The sequence below is a fragment of the Suncus etruscus genome, chromosome 9, assembly GCF_024139225.1.
Source record: "Suncus etruscus isolate mSunEtr1 chromosome 9, mSunEtr1.pri.cur, whole genome shotgun sequence".
NCBI lineage: Eukaryota > Metazoa > Chordata > Mammalia > Eulipotyphla > Soricidae > Suncus > Suncus etruscus.
The window spans coordinates 99,916,659-99,928,949 of record NC_064856.1 but is presented as its reverse complement, the minus strand read 5'-3'; the positions used below and the strand labels follow the sequence as shown (position 1 = coordinate 99,928,949).

Below are 12,291 nucleotides of genomic sequence, written 5' to 3'. Positions count from 1 at the left end.
GACTCCTCCCTATTTTATGGTACTTTTATATCTATTGGATTGTTTATGTTGTACTGTAGTTTGGTCAAATAATAGTTCTAAACATCATATTTAAGTTTTTTACCTGAGGACTGTACCTGTCTGCATACTAGCTCAGAGACCTGTACTTAACCTGAAGGGTGACAAGTGGTTTTCAACCTTTGTAAACCTATGAGCTGACATTGATCCACAAAATGGGGTTGAAAGCACTGGTGTAAACAGTACTTAAAAGATACCTTCCAGATTTGACATATGTATTCATCGATAGATTTGAATTTAGCCAATGGTTCTCCAAAATGTGGCCAGAACTCATTCAATCACCTGAAAAATTTAAGAACAATGATGCAGTATTCTAATTTTTTGCTTTGTATTCAATAATGTTTTATCCTATATTTTTGCAGTTGCTCACAATGCTTTGACAGTTTTGGAAATTGTATGGCCAATCCCTTAAAAATCTTTCTTCTTTATGAACTGGAGATAGCACAGGGGTTGACAGCACTTGCTTACGTGCTTTGCCCGCTATTTCAGCCTGAACCCTGGTAATGCATATAGTCTTCTGAGCATGACTTGGGGCACTCCTTGAGTACAGATTCAGGATTGGCTCTTAAACAATGCAGTGTGGACCCCCAAACAAAATTTCCCTCCTTCTTTATGTCTCTGTTTATATTAACTCCTTTGTTTATTTTTCTCATTCCTATTTTTAATAATTTATTTAAGCACAATGTTACAAACATGTTTGTAATTGGGTTTCAGACATAAAATTCACACTCTCCTTCAACAGTGCAACTTTCCTGCCACCAATGTCCCCGATTTCCCTTCTCCCCCATCCCTTTTCTTTTACAGATTGACTTCTCTGTGTTCCAGGGTCCCTTAAGCAGTCACTGAAAACACGTAGTTAATGCAAAAGGTGCAAAGGGTCTAAGAATTTTCTGACTTTTTAGAACTGGATTGTCCATTATTTTGGGGGCTAGGCTGAGATAGTGGAACTCTCCAGGACCACCTTATCCCATGCATTCTATATGTGGGATGTTCGTGTGTGTGTGTGTGTGTGTGTGTGTGTGTGTGAGAGAGAGAGAGAGAGAGAGAGAGACAGAGACAGAGAGACAGAGAGAAAGAGAGAAAGAGACAGAGAGAGAGACAGAGAGAGAGACTTGCTATACATGTTTCAGTTTGATACTTTTTTACTGACTCATCTATTTGTTAAAATTATTTTTTGCAATACATACTCTGCTATGGTTAGAATGTCTTACATTTTAATCTCTAGATGTTATAAGTTTCTTTAAAAATCAATTTTTACAATTAAGAGATTCATTTACAATAGCATTTTGGGGGCTATTGGATACTTTGGATACATGAATTAGTCCCTGATTAGATGATTAATGGTTTATTCTATAAGTGACACATCATGCTTACTTGCTTCTTTATATGTCTCATATGCCTAAATTTATTCCAATGATTCTTTTTTGAACTTTGCTTTAGGATATAGCTAATTTGAAATATTTTTCATTTCAAGCATTTCCAGCACAATTTCTGTTGTGGTTACCAACAGTATTCCTTATAGAATAGACAGGATTATTCTGTACTGAAATCTAGTATACCTACAGCCCATGAATTATGAGTTGTCCTTCTCTATGTGATTAATTTTTCTATCGTGCTGCCTAAAAACTTATCAGACATTTTGTTTTTAGCTATAGGAGATTTTCCTTCATGTTTTTTTTTATCAGTGAATAAAGTCATCTGTTGAGTAACAGAGGCTAATTCTGTGAGGATATTTGTATGTACTTAGTAAACAATGAAAAATATTGAGAGTATTATTCTATGTGACCACTTATCTTGGAGTTTTTGTCTTGCAAATTATGTTACTTTGACATCAATTGCTTTATCAAATTAAGCTTTTTAATCCAAAGATTTCTAGATTTCTGTTATAACTTTGCAGATTTGCCTTGATATATTAGTTATCAATTTAAATTATTAGATCCAGATTGCTCAGCGTAGCTTCCTTCACTGCTTCCTTTCTTTTTCTTTCTTTTTTCTTCTTTCTTTCTTTCTTTTTCTCTTTCTTTCTTTTTTCTCTTTCTTCCTTCCTTCTTTCTTTCTATTCCTTCCTTCCTTCCTTCCTTCCTTCCTTCCTTCCTTCCTTCCTTCCTTCCTTCCTTCCTTCCTTCCTTCCTTCCTTCCTTCCTTTTATGAAGCAAGGTAGTTTTTCTTAAAACTTTATAGAAAGATGTGAGGGAGAAAGAAAGAGAAAATTTCAAGTTCAACAGACATCACAGGCTTCTCCGGATTGAAAATAAGCACTTAGGCACAAACACACACACACACACACACACACACACACACACACACACACACACACACACACACACCAGAGACAATCAATAAAGATATGTGTATTATCTTTCAAAAGATTCAGTGTAGGGGCCAGATCGGTCCCACAAACCAGGAGCAATTTCTGAGCACATAGCCAGGAGTAACAACTGAGCATTACCAGGTGTGGCCCAAAATCCAAAACCAGATTTTTTTATTTCTATGTATTCTATGTATTCAATAACCTATCATTTTCACATAAAACACAGAATGAATATATTTTAATCAAAGATAGATTAACTCACCATTTTAGGTTCTCTTTAATTTAAGCATTAAAAAATAACCTTAATAGTAAAATAAGAGGTGGCACAAGTGGTAAGGCAACTGCCTTGCTCAAGATAGCCTAGGACAGTCCACAATTCAATACCCTGGCATATCATATGGTCCCCCAAGTCAGGAGCGATTTCTGAGCACATAGTCAGGAGTAACCCTTGAGCGTCATCAGGAGTGGCTCCAAAACAAACAAAAACAAAAAATTAAAAAATTGTAAAATAAGATATTTTGCCCTACAAGGTCAAATTTTTTTTATTTAAATTCTATTGTTGTCTTCCTTACACCATAAGCACAATTTGTGGTGTTCATACTAAGATTTTAGCAGGCTCTTATGCATACACACAAGAAAAGCATATGTTCTATCACTTAGTAATTAATATTCATGGACTCCATTATGATCGCTTTTTACCCTCTAACCACGTTCATATTTTGTTTAAATTCCTCTCTAGAAACGTTTTTATTCTTTTTGTATTTTAGGGGATTACATCAGGCAGTTCTTCAGCTTACTCGTGGCTCTGCACTCAGAGACCACTCCTGGCAAACTCAGGGGCCAAAATCGGATGTTCAACCTATGTGTCAGGATCGGTCAGCTATGTGAGAGGCAAACTTCCTTCTGTACTGTACTATTTCTCTGGCCCTGAAAGGCTGTATTGATCACATATATGTTATTATCTTGGTTTTCCATTGTATTTTTATATTGCTTAAGATAACCCATCTTACTACATATTTTATTTCTTTTTGTACATATTTTTGTAAGCTTAAAGAAAGAAAACTTGGACTGTTACAATGAAAAGAGTATATATATTCTAAAATTAATAACTTTATGTAAAATATGTCAGGTATTTTTTACTTTTCTAGAAATGATAAGATTATAGAGAGGAAAGCATAATTTCAATTTATATACAATAAATATTTAGGGGGCCAGCGAGGTGATGCTAGAGGTAAGGTGTCTGCCTTGCAAGCGCTAGCCAAAGGACTACAGTTCGATCCCCCGGCGTCCCATATGGTCCCCCCAAGCCAGGGGCGATTTCTGAGTGCTTAGCCAGGAGTAACCCCTGAGCATCAAATGGGCGTGGCCCAAAAATAAAACCAAAAAAAAATAGCATGAAAATTAAAAATGAGTCTAATAATGTCAGCTGCTCTGGACTAAAATCTAAATTGATGTGACTATCTAAAGAATGAGTATAAATTAACCACATTTTGGATTGAAAACTATTAATTATTTTCTTTATATCTATGCATTTAGCTATTATTTCTTTTTCATTTGAAGACAAGAACACATGGCTAAATTTATATCAGTAAATATTAATGTCAGATGAAATTGGAATGACTAATATTTCAGTTATTAGTAAAAGTTAACAGTGATGCATTTTAAGAAGAATATTTATACACTTTTTCCAAGATCTAGGTATGGCATTTTTCACCTCCTTGTTTCTTAAACTGTAAATTATAGGATTCAACATGGGTATTACCAATGTGTAAAATACGGAGACCATCTTATCAGTATCAAAGGATTGGTTGGATTTGGGATGCACATACATGAAGAATAGAGTACCATAGAATATGACAATCACTGTCAGATGAGAGCCACATGTGGAAAAGGTCTTATGCCTACCATCTGCAGAGTTCATCCTGAGAATAGCTATCAGGATGAGAATGTAGGACACAAGTATAATCAGAAGTGAAGACACCAAGTTAACAACTGAAAAGATCAAAATGATCCATTTGATTTCAGAAGTATCTGAGCAGATTAGAGACAGCAAAGGCAGAGTATCACAGTAGAAATGCTTGATGACATTGTAGCCACAAAACGATGAAGTAAAAATTTTTATGATGATTAGCAAAGACAAAAATAGACTATAGAGATAGGGTATTGTGACCAACAGCTGACAAAATCCTTGGGACATGACGATTGTGTACAGCAATGGGTTGCAGATGGCCACATAACGGTCATAGGCCATTGCTGTCAGAATGAAAACCTCGGTGGTGATGAACACACTGAAGAAAGTGAGTTGAGTGGCACACCAATTATAGGAAATTGCATGGTCATTTATTGCAAAATTTACTAGCATTCTGGGACCGATAGCTGTTGAATAACCAATATCAGTGAATGACAAGTGTCTGAGGAAAAAGTACATAGGTGTTTGCAGTTTAGTGTCTATCTTGGTAAGGATGATCAGTCCCAGATTACCAACCAGAGAGATCATGTAAACCATGAGGAAGAGTGCAAATAATGGAGCTTGTAGTTCTGGGAGATCTGTGAGTCCCATGAGAATAAATTCACCCAACATTGTTAAGTTGTACTTCTTCATCAGGTTAACTCGGGAAATCTATACTGCAAGAAAAGTTCAAGCAATCATTAAATTTCATCCTATATTAACATTACCTAATGTTAATAAATTGCATTTTTCAAAGCTAAATTGTAATCATATGCTAAATAAAGTGCTAATTCCATTTCCTGCCACCCTGCATGGGGGGTGCTATAAAATAAAGGGTGCCTAGAGGTACTCTTAGATGCAATTGGGGTGCTTTCAGTTTACTCTCTTAAAGAATCTGGGTTTTGGGGGAGACTATTAAGTGATATTTGTTTTCTGAAAAAGCACTCATAACCCAAATAAGTTTGGCAACCTATAATCTAACAGTAAGTAAATTATTTTTTGACTACACTTATGTAATAAATTTATATAAATATATATTTAATTTACGTAAATTAAATTAAATGTATAATGAACATGCATAAATATATATTGTATATTAAAAATTATATATGGCTTATAAATATATATAAATAAATATGTATAGGGAATATATAAAACATCTGAATTGCTAATTTGAGTATGATGAATCTATGTTCTTAATTTTAGTAGTTTGATATCCAAATCATGAAGATATATTTTGTAAATTGATTAATCAGAATTAATTATTCTTCCCTATAATAAAAATTATGAATTCAGTGCCCTTATTGTGGGATAAAGTTAAGGCAGCAAAATGAGCTATAAAGTAATGTTCACATTAAATAAGTGGGAAGCTTTTTAAAATCACAAATAAATTTAATTATTTGGAAAGCGAAAGGAAGTCTAAACTAAATCAAAAGTAGAGAAGAATGTTACAAGCATTAAATTTCTCCAAATTGGAGAGAAGTTGTAAAATAAATCTGTATTCAACTCTTATATAATTTTATGTACAGAAAGTCTAATAAGAAAGTGAAAAATATAAAATAGAATTATCAAATGAAAACTACAACATTGCAAGTAGATCAGTACAAGCAATTATAGATTTACGTAAGTGAATATATATATTTGCAAATGGTGCTACATAGAGTGGTGCTGGAGAGAGGGAAGTACTTACTGCAGTGCTGGCCCAAAATGCAGGCGTGATGCATTGCAGTGCAAGTGCTTGAGGAGTTCTGAGGACATCATCAGGACTACCCTTGCACAGCCAAGGAGAATCAGAAATAGAACTCAGGGCTTCATACATGGTAGGCAAATGCCAACCACTGAGTTATCTCACTAAAATAATAATATTAGCATACGTAACAAAACTGTACTTTAATTTACTAGCAATTGTTCATCTACAGTGTGGAGGTTAAATTATCAATGTACTAAAAACAACTCAAACAAATCAAAGGTATTCAGTGTTAGATCTGAAGGTTCATATTGCTGATGTGATTACTTTCTAAATTGATCCAGATTCAATTAATTCCTATTAAATTTCAGATGGCTTTTAAGATTACAAATGTACTGGTGTTGGAATGTTGCATGCTTAACTCTCATCTCTCAATAACACTGTAAACCAGGGCTCTTTAAATACATTTTAATTACATAAATAACCTTAAATGTAAACACAAAATGTTTTATTATAAATCATGTTGCATTTTTAGGACTCTCAAATAGTCAAACCCTTGTGAGAGATGAAACATAGTAAACTGACATATCTTTATTTCAAAGCTTACTATAAGCTTTAGTTTATATATAAATATAATATATATATATATATATATATATATATATATATATATATATATATATAACTAAAGCTTGTATATAGTTCCAGAGAGATAATATAATGGATAGGGCACTTGCCTGCATAGCAGAACCTCTCCTGGTTCCCTGAACATCCCTAGGAGTGATTGCTAAATACATAGCCAGAAGTAAATCTTGAGTACTGTCAGGTGTAAAAAATCAGGTGGCCAAAAAATCAGATAAATAAAAGATTAGAGTGTTAAAAACAGACATAGACTGTAAAGATAGTACAGGAAGTTAGACATTGGCCTTGTCTGAGACTAATATGGGTTTTATCGCAGACACTATACATGTTCCAATGAACTTCACCAGTAAGTGTAGCACAAAACCAGAAGAAAACCCTAACAACAGCCATGGTAATTCCATAATAATAATGATAATGACAACATATGAATATAATTTAAATTTAATAAGAAATATATCTTATGTAGCCAATCAATTTTTGCAAAAGGTACTAAAAGCATTTAGTAAGAGGAACTAGTTTCAGAGCTATATGGAGTTGGACCAACTAAATGAGAATGAGAAATTTGAAAAATACTAGTGAAATAGGATAACATGCTGTCATTTTATTGGAAATACATATTCTTGCTTTGAGGTAATCATTTTAATCCTCATTTCAATCTCTACTAGATAATTTTTTAACTAAAGGGGCATAGAGATGATATTTCAAATATTCTTTTAAGACTTTGGGTGAGAAGTTCTTTGGGTGAGAAGTTACCCTTCTGACTAATAGAACTGATAGAACCACTCTGCTGAAGGAATTGCTTTGCTGTTCCTCTTTCCCAGCTAAAATAGGCCACTTGCAAAGAGCATAGATCCTATGACAAATGCTAAACTTGAGAAACACATGGCATAACTTAAATAGACTAGTTTCAGAAATTCTAAAAATATTGGTAAAATTCCTTTCGTTTAGTAAATGCTAGGTATTTATATTTGAAAATGTCTCAACTCTAACTACAAATACAAATACCACAATAGACATTCTAGGAAAGGGTAATTGATAGTAATTATGAAAATATTAAGGACCTGAAGGGTAGAATTTCTAAACAGTTCTAAACCACTTCTTAGAGGATGTATGCTATTTTTAAACTTTTTACTAATTGCAACAGTGAAATTAACATCTTGCTTTCATCAAAAGGCAAGTGTTTTTTTTTTTATCATATTAACACAAGCACTTTGTTTATCATTATATATTGTTAGATCAATGCTGAGTCACAGGCAGAATTAGTAGAGACTAAATTCTTACAGTCTAAAAATCAGGCTATAGAGTGTCACTGGAACACCAGAGTCTGGGAAACAAATGCAGTCTACTCACCTCTATGAGAAATAACTCTGTGTTTCACCTGTATTTTAACATAATCCAGGAAGAATAATTTATTGTAGCTTTTCTCCTTAGAGATCCTCCCTCAAGAGATAGGATAAAATTAGATAATTATGCTCCAAACAATTGAAAACATAAAAAAACCTATGAGATATCTGCTAATTATAAATAGCATTTTTATATCACTATACAAATAATGTTATGTTAGATGTCTGTTTATATTTTTTTTTCTTAGTTGAAGTCTTCTACTGTAGCTTAGAGATCTGGTCATGGTTCCATAGGGCAGGTATTTTAGTTTTGGTTGGAACTCTTCTTAGTCTTCTTTGAAGACAGTGATTCTCTTTTGTTTTGTTTTAGGGTCACACCATTGGTGCTTTAGGGCTCTTTTCTGACTACTGTGCTCATGGAGCAATTCTGGAAGTGTTCAAGTGACCATATGGGATGCCAAGGATGAAACTTACGTAGGCTGCATATAAGGCAAGCTTATCATTCTGACCTGACAGTGATTTTGTTTTTTAGAATGACATTATTACTGAGGACAAACTGGAAAATGTTTTAACAATGTTATTGTACTTAAAAATATTATTAGGAGTGCCCGGAGAGATAGCACGGCAGCGTTTGCCTTGCAAGCAGCCGATCCAGGACCAAAGGTGGTTGGTTCAAATCCCGGTGTCCCATATGGTCCCCCATGCCTGCCAGGAGCTATTTCTGAGCAGACAGCCAGGAGTAACCCCTGAGCAATGCCAGGTGTGGCCCAAAAACAAAAATAAAAACAAACAAACAAAAAAATATTATTAGGAAAAACTAATATGTGCCACTGCTTTCTCCTTAATTGTTTTGATTTTAATTTATTATAAGTGTCTTTTATTATTATTACCTTATATGCATAATAAATAAATACTATCCTGACTACTAAAATATAAATTATATTTTATTTGATATATTTTATATTTTACATAATATAAACAAATTATTTTATATTTATATATAATAAATATATTTACCTATTTATTTTATGACTATAATATATCACATTATATTTTCTATAATCTTTTGTGTTATATTGTGTCATGTTTTTTCATTTATAACATTGTTATCTTTATTACTAATTTTCATCTTATTTGCTATTGTATTTTATTAACATTTTATAAATTAGTTATCATTTATTCTATTGTTAAATATTATAATTAATTTTAACTTTAAGTTTCCATGACTAATGATATCATTAACATTATACTCTATTCTATAGGGTTTATTTGGGGGGACCACACCCAGTGACCCTCAGGGGTTACTCCTGGCTGTGTGCCCAGGGATTGCTCCTGGCTTGGGGGACCATCTGGGACACTGGGGAATAGAACTGTGGTCCTGCACCACCCCTCCTGCCTCTCTATTTTATAGTTTGATTGACAAATAAAATTGTAACATTTTAAAACATTTTTAAATTTTTATTTTAAAAGTTGTCATATTATATATTTACTAATGTCACTCATTTAAAGTTTACATGAAATCACTGCTTGGAGAGATAAACATTTTTCATGCAATGTGATAAAAAAAGATATTTTCACACATTTTTCACAATGTTAGTAAATTAGATTGGCTTACTCTTGGCTATATTTACATTTAGGTATATTCATTAAGTTGAAATTGTTAAGGCACATGGTGCATATTCAGAATCAGAAAATACTATCAAATGGGTTTAAAGTGATTTCATCAAGGTGTTGCTAGAAATTATTTTCAGTACTTTATATTTTCCATTACATACATACAATTGTGTAGACTGACAAAAAATATATCCTTTCTCAGCTGGAGTAATCATGTAGCTGGTCTGACCTTTGCTTTTCATGAGGTAGATTTGGCTTTTATTCTGACATCCCATATTTTCCCTACATCCCACCATGAATGATCCCTGAACACAGAAAGCAAGTAAGTAGGAGTAAGTAAACCTTGAGCCGTTCCAGGTATGAACCCAAAACAACATCAACAAACAAACAAACAAAAACACTTCTCATAAAATTTTCCTTTTATACAATAACAAATTTGATGTGAATAATTGTACTAGTCCTCTGTAATATCTAACATTTATGTATTAAAGCTTGACAAAGATGTGTTTTTACTCTTTTAAAAAAAAATTGGGGGGCTGCAGTGGTGGCGCAAGTGGTAAGGTGTCTGCATTGCCTACTAGCCTAGGACAGAAGGTTTGATCCCCCAGCTTTCGATATGGGCCTCCAAGTCAGAAGCGATTACTGAGCATCACCGGATGTGGTCCCTACACCACACACAGAAAAATATGATTGTTGGGGCCTGAGCGATGGTGCAGTGGTGCATTTGTTTTTTTACATGGCTGATCCAGGACAGACTATAGTTCGATTTCCCTGGCGTTCCATATGGTCTCCCAAGCCAGGGACAATTTCTGAGCTCAAAGTCAGGAGTAACCCCTGAACATCACTTGGTGTGGTCCAAAAATCCAAAAAAAAAAAAAAAATCAAAAAAGTTTGTTGTCCTTTTTTTCAATATGCTTAATGAAGTGGTTCTATATATGTTATGTCTGCCTATTATTATTTTCCATTTTGTTATTGTATTATTTTATTCCCCAAAATAAATATAGAGATTACATAATTGTGTTTAATAAAATGATCTTTCACTTGTGGTTTTTCCTAAGACAGGGAAAGATCTGGATAGATTTGTGACTGGAATAAATATTTTATTCATGAGTCACATGGATCTTAGTTAACTGTTTTCTTATTTAATATAGGTTAATATGTCATCTGGTTGCACAACTCCTGTAAATTTATTCTTATCATTTTATGTCATCTTTGTTTTCATAGAGATTTTTTTTTTTTGGTTTTTGGTTTTTGGGTCACACCCGGCAGTGCTCAGGGGTTACTCCTGGCTCTATGCTCAGAAATCGTTCCTGGTAGGCTCGGGGACCATATGGGATGCCGGAATTCGAACCACCGACCTTCTGCATACAAGGCAAATGCCTTCCCTCCATGCCATCTCTCCGGCCCCAAATTTTTGTAGAGATTTTACTTAGGGAATACATTTTATGAACCACTTCCACAGTTAAAAAATCATAGTCCCAATGAAAGCTCTCAAAAGGAAAAGAGGGTGGTAATGGGAATAATAGATTTGAAACTCGATAGTAATATTTTCCATTTCATTAACACATTTAGTGCTATCTTGCATCTTTTCCCTTTAATGGGCTTACTATGCTTTATACATGCCACTACTGAGTTATAGACATTTTTTAATAAAGTGTGACAATAATTCCTTTCACCATTCCCCCATTTTTAGAGGAATTTTTTAATTCTTTAGAACCTCTTTATATATTTTACGTGTTACTTTTAGGTGTAATGATATGTATCACACACTCAACAGATCCGTTTAATAAAACTATTTTATATTCTGCATTTCCCCTTCTATTCATTTATAGGATTTTTGATAAAATCTTTTTTCTATTTGTTATTTATTGTTTATTCATTGGGCCATATCATGAAGTGCTCAGGGTTTACTCCGGCTTTGGTGCTCAGGTGTAATTGCTAAAAGGTTTCAGGAACTGTAAGTGGTGCCAGTAATTGAAACAATGTAGGATGTAGATAAGGCAAATTGTCCTCCCTTTGTAAAGTCTCTCCAACTCTTAGGTATTCTCTTCAGATTGTTATAAATTATTATAAATTGGTGTTGAATTTTAATTTTTAAGTATTATTTTAACTTAAAGATGTTCATTCTGGTTTCAGAAAATACCTAGAGGTTTCTACTTTTTAATATGACTTGTGCAGTACTCCATTTATTTTAGGAGTCAATCTCATTCTACAAACCATATGTTTAATAATTGTTAATTATTATTATTATTATTATATTGTTGATTACTGTTCATCTGTTAATTATTATTTTGTGGCCAGTAGTAGTTAGGATGTATTCCTAGTTCTGTGCTCAGGAATTACTCCTTGATGGGTAAAGTGATTATGTTGCTAGGAATTGAACCTGCTTTGGTTTCATGCAAGGTATGAACCTTACTAAGTGTACTATTGTTTTGGCACTAGTATCAGTCATTTTTAAATAATCACTTGGCAATGTGAGAACAGTGATGAAGACATCAGTCACTTGCACTGAAAGTTGAGGACAAATCTGAGTCAATTCTAGGAGATTAACATCTAACTATTTACAAATAAGACAAAGAAAATATTATAGGTCCCTATGCCTTTTTCCAGTACTACTTTCTAAAGAATTATCACATGCCACACAATTTTCTGAGCTATTATTTATTATCTATGCATTCTACATAGAACT

At 33.4% G+C, this 12,291-nt stretch overlaps 1 protein-coding gene across 1 annotated transcript; it reads right to left on the bottom strand.

Annotated features, from left to right (window-relative positions):
- Positions 1-4,013: 4,013 nt before the first annotated feature.
- Positions 4,014-4,973, bottom strand: LOC126018684 (olfactory receptor 8K3-like). Its single transcript, XM_049780782.1, has one exon. It carries the CDS (start codon positions 4,968-4,970, stop codon positions 4,014-4,016), a length of 957 nt encoding a protein of 318 aa, XP_049636739.1. The 5' UTR covers positions 4,971-4,973.
- Positions 4,974-12,291: the final 7,318 nt, after the last annotated feature.

Excerpts from the sequence above, each read along its gene's own strand:
- LOC126018684 (XM_049780782.1), bottom strand. The coding sequence starts at position 4,970 with ATGAAGAAGTACAACTTAACAATGTTGGGTGAATTTATTCTCATGGGA.